At 33.8% G+C, this 23244-nt stretch overlaps 2 protein-coding genes across 2 annotated transcripts; one reads left to right on the top strand and one right to left on the bottom strand.

Annotated features, from left to right (window-relative positions):
- Positions 1-5797: 5797 nt before the first annotated feature.
- On the bottom strand, positions 5798-6633 carry LOC120177214 (NADH dehydrogenase [ubiquinone] 1 alpha subcomplex subunit 9, mitochondrial-like). The gene is made up of 3 exons (XM_039183434.1): positions 6592-6633; positions 6170-6290; positions 5798-6074 (listed from the first exon to the last, which is right to left on the bottom strand). Exons 2-3 carry the CDS (start codon positions 6279-6281, stop codon positions 5848-5850), a joined length of 339 nt encoding a protein of 112 aa, XP_039039365.1. The 5' UTR covers positions 6282-6290; positions 6592-6633; the 3' UTR covers positions 5798-5847.
- Positions 6634-17295: 10662 nt separating this feature from the next.
- Positions 17296-20492, top strand: LOC120177144. The gene is made up of 3 exons (XM_039183372.1): positions 17296-18011; positions 18976-19062; positions 19196-20492. The coding sequence occupies exons 1-3, from the start codon at positions 17679-17681 to the stop codon at positions 19631-19633; spliced, it is 858 nt and encodes a 285-aa protein (XP_039039303.1). The 5' UTR covers positions 17296-17678; the 3' UTR covers positions 19634-20492.
- The last annotated feature ends 2752 nt before the right edge of the window (positions 20493-23244 follow it).

Below are 23244 nucleotides of genomic sequence, written 5' to 3'. Positions count from 1 at the left end.
CTTGAGTTTACCGATGCACAATTAGTGCATCGATGAACCTCCTTAAGATTAAACATCGAATGTGATTTGTGTACGGATGCATGGGTAGTGCATCGATGCACATGTTAAGGGATGCATCGATACACTGTAGAATGTACCGATGTACTTCAATGGGAAATGGAATAAATATTTCTTTCAGTCTAAGAAGCGATAGATCATAGTATGTCGATTGGATACTGATAGTATAAATATATGATTGTGTAGATATCGATCGAGAGCAAGTTCTGGAATGATTGAAAGATTAGAATTGATCCAGAAGAGAAAGTAAGCCATAGGAGTAATTGATAGCAAGTGAGGCCAAGGTGAGTGCATATTAGATCGTATATGATATAAAATGGAAATAAGACTTTCGACAAGTCTATTTCCTATAGTGTTATGCATAAATTCATGAACATGAACATGTTTTTGTTATGAATTATATATTGTTGTAGGTATGAATATATGTTAGTGTGATAAGATATAAAAACCGATATAAGTGATATATATATATATATATATATATATATATATATATATATTTACATAAGCTATATGAATATATGTTTATATAATGAATAATATGCATATGTGATATATGAATATAAGAGATTAAGTGAATGAATATAGATGATATGCAAGATTATATAAGAATAAAATATGAATCATATAATATATGTTATATGAGAAATATATGTGAATAAGATATGATATATATGTTTATGAGAAACCATGCAAGTGACATGAACTATGTGATATGAATATGTGGAATATGATACAAAGTGATGTGATTATATGGTCACAAGAGATAAGAGACATGTAAAAGTGAACTATGTGATTATATGAATATGTGACATGATATATTGCTAATGTCCATATTATGTGTAAAGAGAGCTAGAGGTATAGTTGGCATGCCAAGAGTCGAGGGATTTACAGTGGTCCTTCGGGACATAGTGGTCTTTCGGGACATTTCATAGTGGTCATTCGGGACAAATTTCATAGCCCCTAGTGGGACCTCATACGAGTTGTGGTGACAGCATAGTGCACAACTTCAATAGACTCACATATCTATAGTTCTCAAAAGTGTGCATGGGCTAAACAAAGAGATAACAATGAAGATAGTACTTGTGAAGTATATGCTTTTGTGATATGAATTGTATTATATGATTGATATGATGATGTGTGTATGATTTGAATGAGTCATATGTTGATAATAGGTATGATTAAATGATATAAATGATAATAATATGGATAATAGAATAATATTAATCATGGAAATAATGTGTGATGTGTGTATGTGTACATTATATTATATATAATGATTGTGTGATATCATGAAGTGATATGTTCATACATGTGTAAGCATTTAAAGTTTCCTTTATAAGTTTAATGCCTCACTAAGTCATAGACTTAGCGTGTGATTGTTTCACACGTAGGTTATAGAAGCGAAGAAGTGTAAGACAGATCAGCATATCCCTTACAAAATTTCATATCAGAAAATAGATGATTTAAATGTGTTTGGTTATTTTGAATATAGTTGGCATGTACTAATTGATTGAGTTGAATATGCGCTGATTGATTTTGGTTATTTTGGTCAATTTATGTAAATAAACCGCTTTTATTTTAATGAAAGTTTTAAATTTTCTTTGAATTTTGTCAAGAGTCAAAGTTTGAAAAGTCAATGTGACACCTCAGACTCGTATTCGGGTCAGGTACGGGTTGGGGTGTTACAGCATTGTATAACAAGTAAACAACACCGGTTAAAATTCAACAAGTCAAATTCTAGAGGTAAAAATGTTTTAAAATTGGTTCATTCTGACGTATGACAAGCACCAGTTACATCCCTAGGCGGAGCAAAATACTTTGTCTCAATTATTGATGACTACTCCAAAAGATGTTGGGTGTACCCTATTAAGAAGAAGTCAGACGTGTTTTCAACTTTCAAAAACTTCAAAGCGCGGGTGGAACTTTATTTTGGAAATAAGATCAAGTTTTTCAGAACAGATAATGGAGGAGAATACACAAGTGAAGAATTTGATGACTTTTGCAGGAAAAAAGATAGTTCACAATGGCGAACACTCCTCAACAAAATAGAGTGGCAGAACGGATGAACATAAACTTGTTAGAAAGAACAAAAGCAATGTTGAGGGCTGCAGACCTAGAAAAATCATTTTGGGCAAAAGCAGTCAATATCTCCTGTTATTTGGTGAATCGACCTCCATCAACTGCAATAGAGCCGAAGACACCAATAGAGATATGGACTGGTAAACTAGCTAATTATTTAAACCTCCATGTATTTGGAAGTATTGTGTACATGATGTACAACTCCCAAGAAATTTCAAAGTTGGATCCAAAATCCAGGAAATACAAATTCTTGGGGTATGTTGATGGAGTAAAGGAGTATCTCTTGTGGGATCCCACTACCCATAAAGTGATCATCAGCAGGGATGTTATATTTGTAGAAGGTAAGCTACAAAGAAAAGAAGATGATGATAGCGCTGTAAAGTCAGAGACTACACAGATACATGTGGAAAAAGAGTTTAAACAAGGAGATTCTTCTGAAGCAGAACTAGCACATGATGAACAAGAACAAGAGAGTTCTGAAGCTCCAACAACTCGTCAATCAGACCATGTGAGAAGACGTCCCAATTGGCACTCAAATTATGTTATAGAAGGAAATATTGCATACTGCCTTTTAACAGAGGATGGTGAGCCATCAACATACCAGGAGGCAATAAACAGCTCAGATGCTTCACTATGGATGATGGCGATGCAAGAAGAAATTGAAGCCCTTTATAAAAAATAATACATGAGACTTTGTGCCACTACCACAAGTAATGAAGCCAATTAGTAACAAATGGGTCTTCAAAATCAAGCAAAATAGTGACGATCAAATTGAGAGGTATCGTGCAAGACTGTAGTCAAAGGATATGCTCAAAAGGAAGGTATTGATTTCAATTAAATCTTTTCTCATGTGGTTCGACTAACAACAATTCGAGAAGTTTTGGCAATGTGTGCTATATTGAACTTATATCTAGAGCAACTAGATGTTAAAACAACTTTTCTTCATAGAAATCTTGAAGAAGAGATATATATGCTCCAGCCTGAAGGTTTTGAAGAAGAAGAAAAGAAGAACTTGGTTTGCAGGTTGAACAAATCTCTATACGGTCTAAAGAAGATGCCAAGATATTGGTATAAGAGATTTGATTCCTTCATTATGTAGCTTGGATACAACAGACTTAATGCAAACTATTGTGCTTATTTCAAGAAGTTTGTTGATAATGATTTTGTTATATTGTTGTTGTATGTGGATGACATGTTGGTTACATGACCCAACAAAGATCATATTGAAGAATTAAAGGCACAACTGGATAGGAATTTTGAAATGAAGAACTTGGGATCAGCAAACAAGATTCCAGGGATACAAATTCACCGAGACAGAAGTAATAGGAAGATCTGGTTTCACAAAAGAATTACTTGAAGAAGATCTTGTCACGATTCAACATGCAAGATTGTAAGCCAATTTCTACCCCTATTCCTATTAACTTCAAATTATCCTCTAGTATGAGCCATAGCAGTGAAAAAGAGAGGATGGAGATGTCTCGAGTGTCGTATGTATGCATCAGCAGTGAGAAGTTTAATGTTCGCTATGATATGCACAAGACCATACATTGCACAAGCAATGGGAGTGGTTAGTCGATACATGGCGAATCCAGACAAAGAGCATTGCAATACAATAAAGAGGATCATGAGATACATAAAAGAGACCTCAAACGTTGCATTATGTTACGGAGGATCAAACTTACTTATCAATGGGTATGTCGATTCTGACTATGCAGAGGATTTGGATAAAAGCAAATCTACAACATGATATGTGTTCAAAGTTGCTGGTGGAGCTGTAAGTTGGGTTTCAAAATTGCAGTCAGTTGTGATTACTTCCACAACAAAGGCAGAATATGTAGCAGCTACACAAGCCAGTAAAGAAGCAATTTGGTTGAAGATGCTATTGAAGGAGCTTGAGCACAATCAAGAGTATGTCTCTTTGTTTTGTGACAGTCAAAGCGTCTTGCATCTAGCAAGGAATCCGACATTTCATTCAAGGACAAAGCACATACGAGTTCAGTACCATTTCATTCGTGAAAATGTGGAAGAATGGACGGTAGATATACAGAAGATTCATACCAAAGACAACATAGTAGATTTCATGATGAAGACGATCAATGCCGATAAATTTACTTGGTGTCGATCCTCTTGTGGCCTGTCAGAAACGTAAGCAACATGATGGTACAAGGTAGAAAGAATGATGTGAAGATATGATTGTTTCAATCAAATCTTCAAGTGGGAGATTGTTGAAAACTCTTAATACACCGAAAGTGCATTATTGAAAAAAAAAGAATGGTAGGCACCGAATGGTAGGAGCAGATTTTGTTGAATTTTTTGCATGAGAAAATTGCTCTTTTAGTCCTTGGACTTTAGGGTATTTACAAGATTAGTCATTAAGCTTCAACTATAAATACCCTAACCCATTTAGCTTCAAAATCATCCCAAATCATTCTAGCTTTCTCCCAATACTAGAGAATTTAGAGAGTTTTCTTCTCGAGAATTGTTTTCTCATTTTTTATCAAGAGAGAATTGTTATTGTTTTCTCCTTATTAAATCGAGAGAAGTCGTAATTGCTATTTTCTCATAGTGAAATTCTTCTACCGTTGCCCGTGATTTTTACTCTATATTATTTAGGGGTTTTTCACGTAAAATTTATGTCTTATTTATCTTCATTTTTATTTTCTCAAATTATCAGTTGCATTTTTTCTCTATCCGATAGTCGTATTCTGCAACAATATATTTATCAACCAATTTTTTAATCTATATCAGTGTAAATAAATGATTTCTAATGTATATTCAGGACTTACATTTTGATGGGATGATTTTAGAGAACTGGTAGAATAATGAAGTGGTGGAGGGAATACATGTGAAGGTGTCTCTCACGATAAAAATGAATAGGACGAGTTGATGTAAGATAGGAGGACAACAGGTAGGGAAGATGGTGTTTGGTTGGTAGGAAAATAGTGTATCCCTTTGCCTTGATCGTGGGTGGGGAACTCTTTGTTTTACTTACATCCAACTGGGAAAACACACTATTTTTTCTTTTCTTTTTGGGTTTAATATAATATTGTAACACCATCCATGTTTCGACACGTGTCTTGTCTTTCACAATCTGTGGTTGTGAACTCCATGTGACCTATGGAACAGGAAATAAATGAGCGATTGGGATGCATCATCATGATCATCAGCCCTCTTCTCGGAAGAAAGGGAAATCTTGATGCATCACCAACTTCACTACTTGTAATTCTAATCAATCCCACTCAAATGATGGTTTTTTTCTTAACGTATAAGACAATAGTGAGTGCGATGGATTTAGGGGTGAATTGAATTTTCAAGCGCCTCCATCAATGAGTAAGTCTCTAAAAGAGAAAAAAGAAACATATAATCCTAACGATACACAATATCAATTGTTGCCCCAGCAATCAGCACTGATCCATCCTAAACTGATATCTGGTGTATACCATACCACTTCACATTGTTAAATTAATTTGGGATGCGTTGGGAACAAGTGTCTTTTAACAGGAGATAGCCTCCCAAGTACAAAAAATAAAATTACAAATGAGGATAATATTTTCCCACAACTAAAACTAAAGGGCCTTATTATTCATTTTCCTAGTTTCAGCCAACGAAAAACAAGCCCCCCTCCCTCCAAAAAAGCCTACTAAACAAGCATCTCAAACTTTATTACATCTTGCTTCTTTTGATTTTTTCACAAAATGGAGACTACAACTATGCACTCTTTCGCTCATTCTTGTCTTTCAATAGGCTTTTCCAGATCAGAGGCGTTTTAGGAATAAACAGAAAACCCATTGTAAATTGAGGATAAGAATCTGGATTAACTTTTTCACTCACTAGAGAACCAAATTGTGGACCGCCCTTACGGTGTTGGATAAGAAACTCGACCGGGTATCCCTTCAACTTATGGGGTAAAACACCCAAATCCATAAAAGTTAAAGCTGCAAAACTCACCAAAAAAACAAGGGGGTTAATGATATGAACACATCTTGGAACAAGGAAAACTTACTGGCATAGCCATTAAAATTCAACTGACCGTTTTCTGATACAACAGTATCGTTTGCAAATGCTAGTACTTGATCCAGGTTGAAGATGTCAGGATTTGGTAGTGGAAATGGCACTTTTTTGAGTAATACCTCTCTAGGCATGGCAATTGCCTAAAACCATCAAATGATGAGCTGTTAATCTATAACTCAATGTTAAACAGTAATAAGCAACAACAATGTATGTGACCATAAGAACAGAAAGATGAGTATGAATCTAGATGCACAATAATTAATTACGTGTTAATTAGGGTCAAGATCAAGGAATCAATGGCACAACATGCCTTCCATTGATATCTAACTCTTTTGCCATGCATATAGTCAACATTGATAATTAGACAACAGAAAAAAGGCTGCACTAACTTAGAACAGCTTGCTTGTAGCACTTGTCTAAATTCAAGGGTTAAAATATTACCTTCGCAATGGGTAAAAGTACATTTACTAATCCATAACAAAATTTAAATGTTGTAAGTCCATAAATGTTAATACCCAGAAAAAGGAAAAAGAAATGCAGTACATTGACAAAAGCTACAAGAAACTATCAAAATCATACACCTCGAGGCTGTCTTGTCTTGCTAGGGTAGGGATGTATTTGGGGCTGGTTGTAATCCTTGTAACTTTGGGATTTTTCCCTTTATCAATAAAATATGAGTTATTTTTTTTCTCCTTTCGTTTTTTCGAATTATTATAAATTTAACAATTGTGAGGTGATTTTTAATGAGACCTTTAATTCTTATTAAAAAAAATTTCATACACTTCAAAACTGCAACATATTAACAAAAATGAACAATGAAAAATATATAACCGCTCAAAAGGCCTACGTAACGTAACAACTGCTTTATAATCATTCTAAATTAATTAAAAAAAAAGGATCAGATCGAAATATAGAAGACAACCAAAAAGTAACGGATCAAACCTTAACACCTCCGGGAAAACAAAAATTGGCTAAGTCCTTCATACGCATAGCTAACCTCTTCCCAGGAGGATATTTAAAAAGCAGTGTTAATCACAGAAAAGAAAAACAAAGAACAGTGATGATGTCTGCCAATATGAAAAGAAATACATTATCATTGATCAAATGCATATACTCTGAAGATGATTTTCTTTTGATACCATTTTTATGAACAGAATCAAGTAAATTTAAGAAGAAAAGACAACACACAAGGACTGACAAACCAAGTTCTTGCTTCTGTAATGGCACTGCCTTTATTTGCAAGGAGAAACACAAATTGTTAAATTGCAGAAAATTAAGGAGCAGAATAATATATTGTTGAAAATATAAAAAAGGGTCTCCTTCTATTTAGTTATGTAGTCGACCTGAGGTTCGAATGTCGGAAGTGGAGGCCCCCTATGCTGTATCAGCTTAACATCTATGATTCCAGATCTTTTCATCTCCATCTCCCACTTCTTCCTTCTAGAAAAGTCTTCCTCCATGACCCCAAGATTAGCATCTGGATGAATCCCAACAATAATGAAGTGCTCGAAGATTGATTCGGGTTGCCTATATTTAATATGATCCAGAAACAACATCTTCAAGATCAGAATTCTGAAAGGCGCAGATATATATCAGAATCCCGTTTGACTAATGCTAACTGCCTGTTTTACCTCAACATCTAAAATCTGAGCAAAGAAAATGATTTCACAAAGAAAAGGAAGCAATGTGAGACTTATCCTTAAGTAATGGTTCAGGTTATAATTGTTCTTCAAGAATAAGTTATAGCCAATCCGAAACTACAGGAAATGCATACACAAAATGGAACCTGGAAATAAGAAAAGAGCCGAGTCTAAATACCATAGACTTGGAGCTGAGTTGGTACCACTGGCGTTTCTGGTTTGCCAAAACCTCGGGGTTGAAGCTCGAGTGGTACCAATCATCCCTCAAATGGCCACCCCATTGCCAAGCCTTTTGCATCTGAGTTTTCAATCTATGGAAACTATTGCTACGCCAGTTTCCTGACGTTGGGAATTCACTCCGAGCGCGCCTGTGCCCTGATGGCGGCAGCCTTGGTGGACCAGTGCTTCCAGGCTGCACTGGATTCTGCGTTTCTACAACCTCATTCACAGCCTCCTGAAAATCAGGGTTTATTTCCCAAATGGAAGATCGAGACCGGTCTTCCTGTCCTTCAGCTTCTTCCTTGGTTTCCATTTTGTAAACACTTATTTTTTTTATCTTATGTTACACTGCTTATTTCACCAATTAAACTCAAACCTCTCCTCCATTAAATTGTCAGCCATTACCACTAAAAGATTCAGACTTTTTCTGTTGAAAGTCAATGGTAGGCACCGAATGCCACCAAAGTTTGGGCTACAAAAATTATTTTCAACATTCGGTGCAGCTTATGTTGATTTTTTAAATAGGTTAATTACACTTTAGTATTTGTATTTTAGGGTATTTTTAAAAAATTAGTCCTTAAGCTTCAACTATAAATACCCCTATCCATTTAACTTAAAAATCATCTCAAAATCCCAAATCATTTCTTTCTCCCAATACTAGAGAGCTTTCTTGTGAATATTGAGTGTTTTATAAAAACACCTGTAAATTTTCTCTCTTAGTAAAAGATCTGCAGCAGTCCAGAGACGTAAGCAAAATTGGCTGAACTCCGTTATCAATTTCAGGTATTATTTTTCCGCTTTTATTTTGTATTCTCACTAATCTAGTTATAGGAAAATTACTTGTTCTCGTTTATTTCCCAACAACTGGTAATCAGAGCTTTTTGTTGTGAATTTTGTCAATTTTTTGCGAGGTTACTATTCATTACTATTCACATGAATAGTGAATTTCGTGAATAGTGAAATTTTGTTGGCGATACGAATTTGTCGACGGAGGTGTTCTAATACACGGTGGTTCGCAAGAATTGTTAGAAACGATCCAAACGAAGCTAGATTCAAGTGGGAGCGATAGCTGCAGACGAAGGGAAGGTGAAAATTGAAAAATTTGATGGTGCGGACTTTGGCATTTGGAAGATGCAGATTGAAGATGTTCTGTACCAGAAAAATCTATATCAACCTCTCTTAGGAAAACAACCAGAGGGCATGAAGAATGAAGACTGGGCTCTTCTCGACAGAAAAGCCCTCAGAGTTATCCGACTGATGTTATCCCGCAATGTTGCTTTCAACATAGCAAAGGAAAAGACCACGGCAGGTCTTATGGCGGCTCTCTCCAGTATATATGAGAAGTCATCGACCTCAAACAAAGTTTATTTGATGAGGCGATTATTTAATTTGCGAATGGCGGAAGGGGCATCGATGGCACAACACCTAAATGAACTCAACACAATCACAACCCAGTTGAGTTCAGTGGAAATTGAATTCGATGATGAAGTTCGAGCGTTAATTCTCTTATCATCTCTACCAGACAGTTGGAATGCTACTGTCACAGCAGTTAGCAGCTCGTCGGGAAATAGTAAATTGAAATTCGACGATGTTCGGGATCTGGTATTGAGCGAAGAAATTCGACGGAGAGAATCGGGTGAAGCATCAACCTCTTCAGCCTTGCACACGGAGTCTAGAGAGAGAACTTCAAAAAGAAATTCAAATCGTGTCAGATCCAAATCCAGAAGGGGAAAATCAAGAACGGGAAATAAAGATTTTACCTGTTATAACTGCGGTAAGAAGGGTCACTTTAAAAGAGATTGTCGAGCACCGAAGAAAAATACCGACGCACAGGAATCTGCCAACGTGACAGAGGAGATAGGTGATGCCATGATTCTAAGCGTCAACAGTCCGATTGAATCATGGATCTTGGATTCATGGACATCTTTCCACTCCACCCCATGCCGAGAAACCATGAAGAACTATGCCAATGGTGATTTTGGGAAGGTTCATCTAGCTGATGATGAAACCTTGAAGATCGTCGGAAAAGGAGACATCCGATTAAAGTTGCCAAACCAGACCACCTGGACGCTAAAAGAAGTAAGACATATTTTTGGCCTAAAAAAAATTTTGATTTCTGTAGGACAACTTGATGGAGAAGGATATAGTATAACTTTTTCAGGCTGTGAATGGAAGATTACCAAAGGAGCACTCGTCATTGCTCGTGGTAAGAAGTCTGATACTCTCTATGTAACCTCAAATTTAGAGAATATCATTGCAGTAACAGATGCTAATGGAAAATCAAACCTATGGCACCAAAGGCTTGGTCATATGCGCGAGAAAGGGATGAAGAAACTTTTGTCAAAAGGGAAGCTGTCGGATCTAAAGAGTGTAGATGTCGGACTATGCGAGGATTGCATCTTTGGTAAACAAAAGAAAGTCAATTTTGCACAGATTGGCAAGACACCCAACGCAAAAAGTTAGAGTTGGTTCATACTGACGTATGGGGACTATCTCCAATTTCATCTCTTGCAGGCTCATTATATTATGTCACATTCATCGATGATTCTACAAGGAAGGTGTGGGTTTATTTTCTGAAGAAGAAATCAGAAGCATTTGATACCTTCAGAAAAATAGAAGGCCATGGTGGAAAATGAGACTAGTTTGAAAGTCAAGCGGTTGAGGTCTGACAATGGAGGAGAGTACAAAAATAGAAGATTCAGAGATTTCTGCGCAAACAATGGGATCAAGATGGAGACAACAATTCCCATGACACCGCAACAGAATGGCGTAGCAAAGCGCATGAACAGAACTCTGAATGAACGTGCCAGAAGCATGAGGATACATGTCGGATTACCCAAATTTCTATGGGCTGAAGCTATCAACACTGCAGCTTACCTAATCAACTGTGGGCCCGCAGTTCCCTTGGATGGTGGAATACCGGAGGAAGTTTTGAGCAAGAAAGAAATAAACCTTTCACACTTAAGAGTGTTTGGTTGTATTTCTTATGTACACATAGACTCTGCTGAAAGAAGTAAACTTGATGCTAAGTCCAACAAATGTGCCTTTGTTGGTTATGGTGGTGATGAGTTTGGTTACCGATTTTGGGACTACGGAAATTGGAAGATCATCAGAAGCAGAGATGTCATTTTTAATGAGAATATGATGTACAAAGATAGGTCAACCATAGAATCAAGTAGCTCAAATATTGAAGCTGAAACAAAGGAATTTGCTGAGTTCGAGGAGATTTCTGGAAATGATGTTCAGATCAGTCCTGAAGCAGTTCAAGAAGAACCAGACACACCAGAACTAAGACGCTCCTCCAGAATTCCTAAACCAACCCAGCGTTATTTGCCTTATTTGCACTACTTGTTGCTGACTGACAATGGTGAACCAGAGTGCTATGATGAAGCAATGCAGGTGGAGGATTCAGTCAAGTGGGAGTCTTCCATGAAAGATGAGATGGACTCGCTTATGTAAAATCAGACGTGGGAATTAGCTGAATTACCACCAGGAAAGAAAGCGCTCCATAACAAGTGGATTTACAGGATCAAAGAAGAGCACGATGGGAGCAAACGCTACAAAGCAAGATTGGTTGTCAAAGGCTTTCAGCAAAAAGAAGGTATTGACTACAATGAAATTTTCTCTCTAGTCGTAAAATTATCTACAATCAGACTGGTGTTGAAAATTGTAGCTGCAGAGAATTTACATCTTGAGCAGTTAGATGTAAAGACAACTTTCCTTCATGGTGATTTGGAGGAAGAAATCTATATGAGGCAACCAGAATGCTTCATAGAGGCAGACAAGAAAAACCTGGTATGCAGGTTGAAGAAGAGCTTGTATGGTTTAAAACAAGTTCCTAGACAGTGGTACAAAAAGTTCGATAACTTCATGAGTAGCAATGGTTTTATCAGATGACAAGCAGATCATTGTTGCTACATCAAGAGGTTCGACAACAGCTTCATTATTTTATTGTTGTATGTTGATGACATGCTCGTTACAGGCTCAGACATGCAAGAGATTATAAACTTGAAGCAAAAATTGTCGAAGCAGTTTTCTATGAAAGATCTGGGCGAAGCAGATTCTTGGGATGAGGATCAAGAGAGACACAAAGTCGGGGACTTTGATGTTATCACAGGCTAAGTACATCAAAAAAGTACTTTCCAGGTTCAACATGCAAGATGCTAAACCAGTAAGTACACCTTTAGGTGTTCATTTCAGACTCTCCAAAGAACAATCACCAAAGACGGAGGAAGAACATGCACACATGGTGAAGCTGCCGTATGCCTCAACAATTGGAAGTCTGATGTATGCCATGGTTTGTACTAGACCAGATATTGCTCAAGCAGTGGGAGCTGTTAGCAGGTATATGAATAATCCGGGCAAGGTACACTGGGAAGCAGTCAAATGGATCCTCAGATATCTGCGGGGTACCACAAACAAAGCACTTTGTTTCAAAGGTGGAGATACGATACTGACAGGCTATGTAGATGCTGACTTAGCCAGAAATGTTGACATCAGAAGGAGCACTACAGGGTATGTCTATACTCTAGGAGGAACTGCAGTTAGTTGGGTTTCTCAACTACAGAAGATAGTTGCTCTCTCCACAATTAAAGCAGAATATGTCGCTGTTACGGAAGCCAGCAAGGAGATGGTTTGGCTCCAAAGTTTCTTGGAAGAGTTAGACAAGAAACAAGAAAACAATGTCTTGTATTGCGACAATCAAAGTGCTATCCATCTAGCAAAGAATCCGTCTTTTCATTCTAGGACGAAGCACATACAATTACGATATCATTTTATCCGGTCTCTTCTGGAAGATGGGATTTTGAAACCTGAAAAGATTAGTGGATCTCAAAATCCGGCAGACATGTTAACAAAGACGGTGACAACGGACAAACTGAAGTTGTGTTCAACTTCAGTTGGCATGCTAGAGTATCAAGACCAGAAATATTGCTGCATTGATTGAGGTGTGAAGACAGGTTAAAACCAGTCTTCAAGTGGGAGATTGTTGAAAGTCAATGGTAGGCACCGAATGCCACCAAAGTTTGAGCTGCAAAAATTGTTTTCAACATTCGGTGCAGCATATGTTGATTTTTTAAATGAGTTAATTACACTTTAGTCATTGCACTTTAGGGTATTTTCAAAGATTAGTCCCTAAGCTTCTACTATAAATACCCTTACACATTTAGCTTAAAAATCATCCCAAAATCCCAAAGCATTTCTTTCTCCCAATACTAGAGAGTTTTCTTATGAGTATTGAGTGTTTTGTAAACACCTGTAAATTCTCTCTCTTAGTAAAAGATCTGCAGCAGTCAGGAGACGTAAGCAAAATTGGCTGAACTCCGTTATCAATTTCGGGTATTATTTTTTCGCTTTTATTTCGCATTCTCACTAATCTGGTTATAGGGAAATTACTTGTTCTCGTTTATTTCCCAACATTTTCATTTCTGCAGAATCTGCAAGATACCATCCTCTTAAAGCAAAGTTTTTTATGAATTACACAAAGAAACGGGTGTCCTTTTATTACCTATTGATCCTCAGATTCTCTAACTACCCAAACCATGAATCTTTCCAATACATATGTTTCAAAATCAAATAAAATGAAATTGCATCTTCCTTACATGAAGTCTACGCATTTGAATTACCAGTACCTGGGAAAAGAGCAAACCAATCAGTTAAAAGTGCCCGACAGATACAAGTTCTTACAAGGAAATGAGAATCAAAACAGAACATTTTCTAAATGGAAAGTTGATTGGATTGAAACCCGGATGAAACATGAAATAAATAAGCAATAGAGCATCAAACATAACCAGAACAGAAACAGAAGAGATCTTCTCTTACTTGCTTTTATCATAATTATTGTTACTATTAATTTGGTTGTCTGATTAGCTAAGTTTTAGGTCCTTCAAGAGAGAGACAAGGGGAGGGAAATGCTAAAAATAGAAGGGAGATAAGAGGAGGAGATTAAGCGAACTCTACCCAAAAAATTACTAATATCAAGTTTGGATAATGCATCATGTGTATTAGATAAGTCATCAATTGAAGTGGTAAAAGACTCTCATTTATATCCTTTATTTCTTTTGTAATTGTCAACCACTTCTCTGAAAAAAGACACTAAAGAAAAGGTGAATTGTTACATTTCCAGAATACATGAAGCAATAATCTTGTAAACTATAAGCAATGCCTCTGCAGTAACACTTTCCTATGAGAAAAATGGCAAAGGCAATAACTTCCATAGAGGAGAAAGTATGCTATTTTTATTGGAAATTCGACGAGATGGTCTATGCAACGGCCATTGCATTGCCATTGAAAAAACGCAATGGCCAGGAAAGAAAATACTCAGATTTTCACACCTATATTGAACACTCAAACGCATCGGCTCTTCGGCTTCTATGGAAGCAAAATTTTATATCAGTGGCAACTTTTAAAATTTTAAGAGACGGCAATATTATAAAATTATAAAAACATATTATTAATAAATAATTATTTAAAATATATAATATTTTAAAATTTTGATGAAAATGACCGTCGGCTATCCCTTCTATCCAATTATCACTGGGCATTGTTTTACATACACATTTTGTCAGAAAAATGAGAAAAAAACTTGAATCTTTTTGGCAAACATTTGAAGGAATCTAAGTTTGATTGAGCAGATGAAGTGTTAGAAACCATGAAACCTGCAGAACATGAAGCAGAGCTGAATCACTAGTTAAAGGGAATTTTGGCAAATAACAACGATTCGATCATCACAATCTACACCATATATATTAAAGAAAAAATATTGTTTTTTAACCACGTTCGATGCTATATACAAAAAAAAACCATAAAAGTAAATTACAAATTTCATCACTAAACTTTACTCTCTTTCCTATTTGGCTTACTAAACTTTAAAAGTTTTTAATTTTTTCACTGAACTTAATACATTATATTTTTTTTGTTATTATGCCGTTAAATAGTTAACACGTTAAAATGACGATGTTTTTAGAAAATTATATTTTACCAAAATGACGTCATTTTGTATTTATATAAAAGCCCATTTATGACATCGTTAGTGACAAAACGATTGAGTGACCAAAATAGCCCAATGTTTTAAGTTCATGAAGGAAATTGAAAAAATTAAAGTAAAATGAGTGAAATAAAAGAGAGAGAAAAGTTCAATTACTAAATTTATAATTTACCCAAAAATTAAATATATATTTCTTTTCATCACATAATTTCTATTTCATAACTCAAACTTGATTTGAATTTTTTTCGAGTCTACTTTACAAAATGTAAGTCGAGTCGAGTCAATTTGTTAGAGTTTCGATTTAGATTTAACTATAAATATTTATACTATTATGGTACAATTTGATTTTAATTTAAACAACTTTATAGAACCATCTAAATACATATATATTTACCAACGGGGATTAGTTTAAGTGGTTAGTAGATTGATATCGCTTAAGCAAGATTTCAGGTTCAAGTCCTTACGTATGCAGAAAATCATCGCTGAGAAATAACATAAGTGTATGAATCTACAACCCAAAATTAATTTGAATCGAATAAAAAATCAATTTTTTGGATTAAGCCAAATTTTACTCACATCTAAAAGAAGAGATATACACACGTATATACTTTCTTTCTCACCGAAGAAAGACTCTTTTAGATAAATTTAAAGATAAACTACACGGGTGACCACTCAATTATAGTTAAAAATCATTTTGACCACTGATGTTTAAATTTGATCAAAATACTATCTAAATATTTAAACATTTCAATTAAGCCACCTGTCGTTATCAGTTAACAGAACATGTGACGCGATAGTTAAAAATATTTTGATATAATTACACAATTGATCTATGTTACTTATATATATATATTTAATTTGGTCTTCATTTTAATAAATTAAAATAATGACATGTATCATCATTCGATTAGGGGACTAAATTTATTTTTATTTATTTTTATTTAATAGATTTATTTTTATTTAATAGATTTATTTTTCTCTAATAAGAGTGTGTCACCCTCTTGTTGAAAAAAAAAACCAATGTATAAGGGGGAAAGTGGGATTTAAACCAATGACCTATTAGGTGAAGTAGACATCACCATACCATTGGACCAAGACATCTATTTAGTTATCCACAATAAATAATATAATTAATAAATAAAAATTAAGAATACTTTTTGCATTCATAAAAACTATAAATATATAAAACATATTAAAATAATAATATGAATACAATATTTTTTTACATTAAAAAAATATGAATGAAATATATTTTATTTTAAAAATATTTATTAATATAATACGAATATAATATTTTTACATTAAAAATATGAATATTTTATTAATTATATTTTTCTTAAATTTTGAAAATATAATATGAATATATATATTTTATTAATTACAATTTTTTTTAAATTTTATTGAATATAATACGAATATGATATTTTTATATTAATAAATATTTTTAAAATAAAATATATTATATTCATATTTTTGTTAATGTAAAAAATATTATATTCGTATTATTATTTTAATATGTTTTATATATTCATATTTTTTGTTAATGTAAAAATATTTTTAATTTTAATTTATTAATTATATTATTTATTGTCTAAAGAAAAATTTATTAAAATATAAGATATATATTATTTATTGTATAAATATAATTAAATGTATATTTTGGCCCAATGGTCTGGTGCTTTCTATTTTTCTCACCCCGTTATGCGTTGGTTTATTATAGTTAAATGATTATGGTGTACCTTATCCTAATTTAAATCAATCAGTGATTCTTGATTTACATGAGAATGAGTCACCAATTATCGATTAATTTTTATATTTTTTATTTTCTATGCCATCGTGAACCACTATTCTACATATTTTTCATAAGGATTTTAATTTTTCTATTTATATTAATTTTTATACTTAATGCTTTTAATATAATTCTTTCAATGGTTTGATAATTTAAAATTAATTAATGTAACCCACTTTTAAAACATTAAAAAGAAGTAAAATTGGAAAAAGAAATTCAAAGACCATCCGGAAAAAGGGATCAAAATTAATTTGAGAAGAATTTCCAAATTTAAGGGCTGAAACTGTTTTATTCCCTAATAAATAAAAAGGAGAAGGGAGTCAATATATCGCGCGATGGGTATTTGTGTAACTGACAGACGGTACGTCGTGCGAACGCCATTGCAATGAAATGTCAGTTGTACCCCTAAGTTTTCTTTTATTTTCTTTCTTCGATTTCACGGTACCCAACCCAATATTAAAGCCAAGCCACGTCCGATTCCCTACACTTCTCAGTCCACTTCACTGTTTCAATTCCAGTTTCGATTTCTTACACCCAAAAAAAGGGGCAACAAAATCTTATCAATATTTTAAAAAACCCTAATTTTTCGACATTAATTCCCCTACAAATTCCACTTCCTAAACCCTACATTCCTCTGTCCTAACCTAATCTATTTTCAGTTTCTCTCTCTCTCTCTCTCTCTTAGAACAAGACCCCAGTTCTTTCCCCCACCTTTTTTAAACCCCAAATCACTGAATTATTCATGTATCCAAGCCCTGCTTTTCCCTTTGATTTCGCTTGTTTTTCTTATTTATTCAGATTGCTAGAAGCCCCCAGCAATTCTCTTGAATAAAAGAAGGTTGCTCTTACTTTATTTATTTTGGCAAAATAAAGCCCAAAATTTTATCTACTTTTTATGGAGGCGTCTCCTATTATTTTTGACCTAAGCTCCGACGACGAGGAGGATACTCCGGCTTGGGAGGATCCCAAGGGGGACGATTGCAACTGGTTATCGGAAGTTCTGGAAGCCGTTGATAAGGTATTCGACAGTCCTGATGACTTGATGGTTGTCGGGGAAGTCAACTCCACTAACAAGTCAAAGTCACCGAATTCAGTGGTTAGGAAGGTTGCTGAGGAGGACGATGGTGATTGTGTCGTTTTGGATGGTGACCCAGATAAGGCGTCGTCGGATGTTAATGAACCCCAAAAAGACTCCGATGAGTGTCTTATTGTCGGCCAAAAAGGGCAGGTGAATTAATGTATATTTCTTTGCAATTTTTTCTTTTGACCGAGTACGCTGAATATTTTTTTCAATGTTTTGTTGCTGAAATTAGGCAAGCGGTTTCTTTTTCGGTTACGGCGGTTTTGTTAAATTTGTGTTCCCTTGAGATTGAAGGCTTTGTTTAGTTCATGTGCTTTCAATGTGAACGAAGGCTTTGTTTGGTGACTTGGTGTTGAGTTTTAGGGTTGCTTTTGCTTTAGAAAGTTATTTGAATTTCTGGGTAGCATTGCGTGTTAAATTGATTTAAAACTATTGGGTTTTTTTTGTATGTTTTCATTGCGGTTCTGGATTTTTTCTAGGATGTGTTCTTGCTCCAGCAATTTTGAATGTTCATGTTGGTTAAAGATGTGATATGCATTTTATTATTCTTTCAAGTTTCAACCTGCTGAAACACCTTCGTGGGTTAATCAGTGTGTGTTGTATATGTCAACTGGAATGCACAAGTGAGGATTTAGCCTTCGAAACATGCAAGCATCCGGTGCATAGTCATTTTCTCATACAAGAGCTATACCATTAGTTTTTGGAGAAAAATGAGATGTGGAGATCGGTTGTTTTTACTGGAGGTGAATGTTACAGGGTTGAGTTGCTGTAGGGTAAAATGCCTGGTTCGAGAACTTTAAGACATACCCTTGTGCCCAAATTGTCTTAAACAACACGATATCGTCTGTTAGATTGATAGTTTTTTGCTGTAGAAGTGGACAAAATGGTCCAATACTATCATGGTTTATCTAGAAGTCTAGTATCCGGGGTGATCTTAGGGTGCATTTATGTAAAAAAATTAAATATTATTAATGTTTAACTTACTCCTTTACCTTTTGCTTTATACATTGAAGACTTTATCTCTTGCCTCAAAGTTACCGTATTTGTTTGTTAAAAAAAAGGGTTACCATATTTGTGATAGCTTTCTCATTTCTCTTTGATATGGTTGCAGATTGCATGCAGAGATTACCCCCATCCTCGACATGACTGTGCTAAGTTTCCATTCAGTTCAACCTCACATGAACAGCATTGTGAATTGGTAATATCTTAACTTTTCGTAAAGTGACTTGAAACTTTATACTTCTGTGATGGTTGACTGTTTCTTAGTTTGGTGCTCTTGAATTTAACATGCATTTCTAATACAAACAACGAATGCCGTTCTGAAATTTCAGTGCCATTGCTTTGTTTGTGACTCGCGAGCACCATGTGGTTATTGGCACTCAGGTACCTCTAGTACTGATCATTGTCATGCCACTGATAAAGTGGAGAAGTGGAAGACTTTGAGGAAGACTTTCAGGCATGAGAGAAATTCTCCACTACCTGTTACAAAAGCTCCTGTCACCTCTCACTCTACAGCAATGCCCCAACTTAACCAAGCTCCACGACGTGACAATATGCAGTATGCACTGCAAAATCAAGTTTCTAGGCTGATTCCAACTCAAGCTACTCGGAATTTCATACCTCAAATTCACATCCAACGGCCATCCATAGTTCATTCTTCATCTACCAAATATGGAGTTCCACATCATCTAAATTTGGGTAGCCAACATGTTTTAAATAGCACAATGCATCCGCATCCAGTTTCACGTCAGTTACTAGGGGGTGCATAATACAGTAATTCGACGGGATCGAGGTATTAAAGTTAGTAACTTGGGTCCCCAATTTGTCCCTTCCAACACCATGTCGAAAAGAATGGAAGTTGCCCCAACAATAAAACGCTCTGCACATGTTCCATCAGAAAACTTTTCTCCTATTGCTTCACAGCATCAGCAGAATCCCGCATCTGTTACAATATCAAATGAAAGGAATTCAAATCCCATTGGGTGGCCAAATCTTCATTCTGGTTCAAATCTTTGGACATCTACACACCCTATTTCTTCACAGCCTGTTACGGACAGTGTCATTACCAATTCAACAGCATCTCAATCCTCAGCAGATGGTCAGCCTATTCTTCAGTCGAGCTTGAACCATGATAGCAATTGCCTTCAGAATCAGAATCAACCGGCAACAAATCATGACTTTTCGGATTCTGACTTGAATTTGATCAACAACGTCGGTCAAAGCAATCAACAGCCTTCTGTTGATTATTTACAGCTTCAAAACTGCACAAACGAGAAAGAAGCATCCAAGGAGGTAAAAGAGGGACATAAATTGGTTTTCAATGAGCTCGAGAGCTTTCTATTTGACGACCAGTCCTTTCCCGAAGAAATCTCTTACTGCAGAACTTAATTCAATTTCTTCCAATCACATGTCTTACGACACTGGTATGATTTTCTTTGATATTGAAACCTCTTGGGATCGTCTGACTCGTGCGTAGTTTATTAGCATAGGCTTGTGCATTATAGAGGAGTAAATCCAGTCCTTGTGCCGAACTCTTCTAAAAGGAACGAGAAGTTAGGGATAGATGGCTGCCTTTTGGAATTGATTTAGTGACTATTATAATAGAAGCTTTGGTGGTGTGCAATTGTACAGTAAAACAGCAACTGGCTGTACAGAAATGGTCGTTATTCGTTAATCTTTTCCCAACTTTCAATTCTTTTGGTTAATTTCTTATGCATTTGACTTCTAAAAATGAGTTTTTAATTCCATGAAAATAGCAAGAAGCAAAAATATAACAAAACCATGAACAATAATAATTTTATAATTTGAGGTTTTTCCTATAATTAAATTAGCTTTATCTTAGGTGAAGGATATCATTATATTTTAAACAATCAAAGATATAGAGATTAGCAGATATAAATAGTTGTACTATGATTTGAAAAATAAACTAATTTATATAATTACATAATTCTGAATTGTTTCATATCAAAATAACCAAAAAAAATGGTAATTGCATCACGATTTCAAGTCGAAATGCGAACTCGGGACTACTCTAAGGATTGTTGTGACATAGGGATATGTTCCATTTACACTTACGTAAAATTAACAAGTTTTACACTAATATTAGATTAAAATAAGTAAGTGGCTTAAATTTGATTAAAATTTATAATTCATAAACAAATATTTCTTTTATGATAAAATAATTTTTTATCCCAAATCTCAAATCCTAAACCCAAAAGCACAAATCCCAAACCTTAAACCATAAACATAAAATATAAAACTCTAACCTTAACAAGGAAAAATATTGTTTTATTGTGAGTTAAAGAAATATTTATTTATGAGCTATTAATTTTAATTAAATCTAAGTCATTTATTTATTTAAATATAATAACTATAAGTTTATGTAAAAACTTATTAGATTTACATAGTATAAATGGATCTAACCCATATATATGTGTGCACTCATTATTTTTTTAAAAAAAAAGTGTGTGCACGCATATGTGTTTGCGTGTGATATAAACATAATATAATTATAATTCGTGAAATTATAATAATTTAATTGAAATATATGATATATAAACTGTTTTGTATTAGTCTCGGTGAATACACAGTAGTTAATTGTTTCGAAATATTTTCAATTATTTGAAAATTAACGCTTATTCATTCTTGCAGAGATAACCATATATATTTAATCACTGAGATTATTTGGTTCATGCATAACAAATGATTAAATATTTAGTTGGAATAAGAATTAAATTTGATTCATTATTGTTTTTTATTAAGTTAATTTGATTATAAAACAATATATGTTTTAAATATTCTTAATCATTTGACAATGAATGTTCAATCACCCTTATTGCAATTGCTGATGCTAGAACTCAAAATTTCTAAAAATAAAAATAATTTTTTTATAACAATAAATAACAATAATTCTTTTAACCGCTAAAATAATTTGATTTGTGAATTTGTCTTTTACTGTTATTTATATAATTTTTATTTCAATTTCGTATATAAAATTTCACACAGTTAAGCACTTTGTCTATTGTTGTTGTGAAATTTGACGTGATAAAAGCGAGTCATAATTTTTTTTAAATATAATAATAAAATTAAATTTTTAATGTTTTATTAAATTTTAATTTTATCTAAATTTATTAATATCACTCTTTAATTAATAATAAAAAATCTCAAAAGATAATTAACGTTGCTCTAAAATTCATTTCACTTTGTAATCTAAAATAAATATCATTCCATCAAAATTAAATGTTTATTAGAGTTAATTTTATTGCTAATATTTTTCATATTATATACCATTTATACTCTTATTTTTCATAAATTAAATTATTGAAATTTATTCATTTATGTTTTAAATATTATGATAAAATAGTATTAAATAATTATATTAAAATGATATTAATTATGCATGCTTAGTTACACTTATTTACAATAAAATACTTCATAAAATAAAATTAATTACATATTGAAATAGTTATCAATTTCAAATATTATAATATAGAAGAAGTGGATAAAATTAATTTATTATTCTTACCCAATCTATAATATACATTTATTAAAATAAGAATTTCTCATTAGTAATAACTTTATAATAAAATAATATATTGTATAATAATAATCTTGCATGTATTAGAGGATGAAACAGATAAAATTGATTTATTTAATATTTTAATTTAATCTATAATATATGCTTATTATAGGAAGACTTCCACATTAATAAATGATTAATACGTACAATAAAATTATGAACAAAATTAATTACAAGAACAGGGCAAGTAGGGTTTTTGCTAAAGGGGTTTAGCAACTTTGGTTTTCTCTACTAAAGAGTTGCATTTTGGGGTTAACTGCACAGATAATCTTCCGACTATATTAATAGTTTTTGTTAAGTCTCTTAATTATGAAAAGATATAAAATTATCATTTGACTTAAAAAAACTAATAAATTGGTCCCTATCCGTTAAAAAATCAATGAAAGATGACATAAAAATAATAAAATTAAACAATTAAGCTTTTAATGTTAAAATTACGGTTTCTTTGAGCCTAGGAGTAATTGCATACATCCAAAGAGACGAACGCTTATACTTCTAACACAAAAATCCTATAGGTTAAAACGAGTGAGAATTTAACACCCTACCACTTGAATTAAAATGGGTAGTCCCGTTTGTTATTTTTCTTGAAGCAACGCATGCATTAGGTCCAAATCAAAGCTCCACAAGACTTAAATCAAAATGCTTGTCGTTGTTGATGGTATTTCCACTATTGATGATCAACTCCAAATTTTAATATCGTCAATCTCTTAAATAAGGTTTGAATTTATTACAAATTTGATTCTTCGATAGAGCAAGTGGAATAATGATTCGGATTAAACCTTGATAAGAGGTTTCAAAGAG

Source organism: Hibiscus syriacus, unplaced genomic scaffold, assembly GCF_006381635.1.
Source record: "Hibiscus syriacus cultivar Baekdansim isolate YM2019G1 unplaced genomic scaffold, ASM638163v2 tig00112285_pilon, whole genome shotgun sequence".
Taxonomy (NCBI): domain Eukaryota; kingdom Viridiplantae; phylum Streptophyta; class Magnoliopsida; order Malvales; family Malvaceae; genus Hibiscus; species Hibiscus syriacus.
The sequence above is the reverse complement of the archived record's forward strand: the minus strand, read 5'-3'. Positions and strand labels throughout refer to the sequence as shown.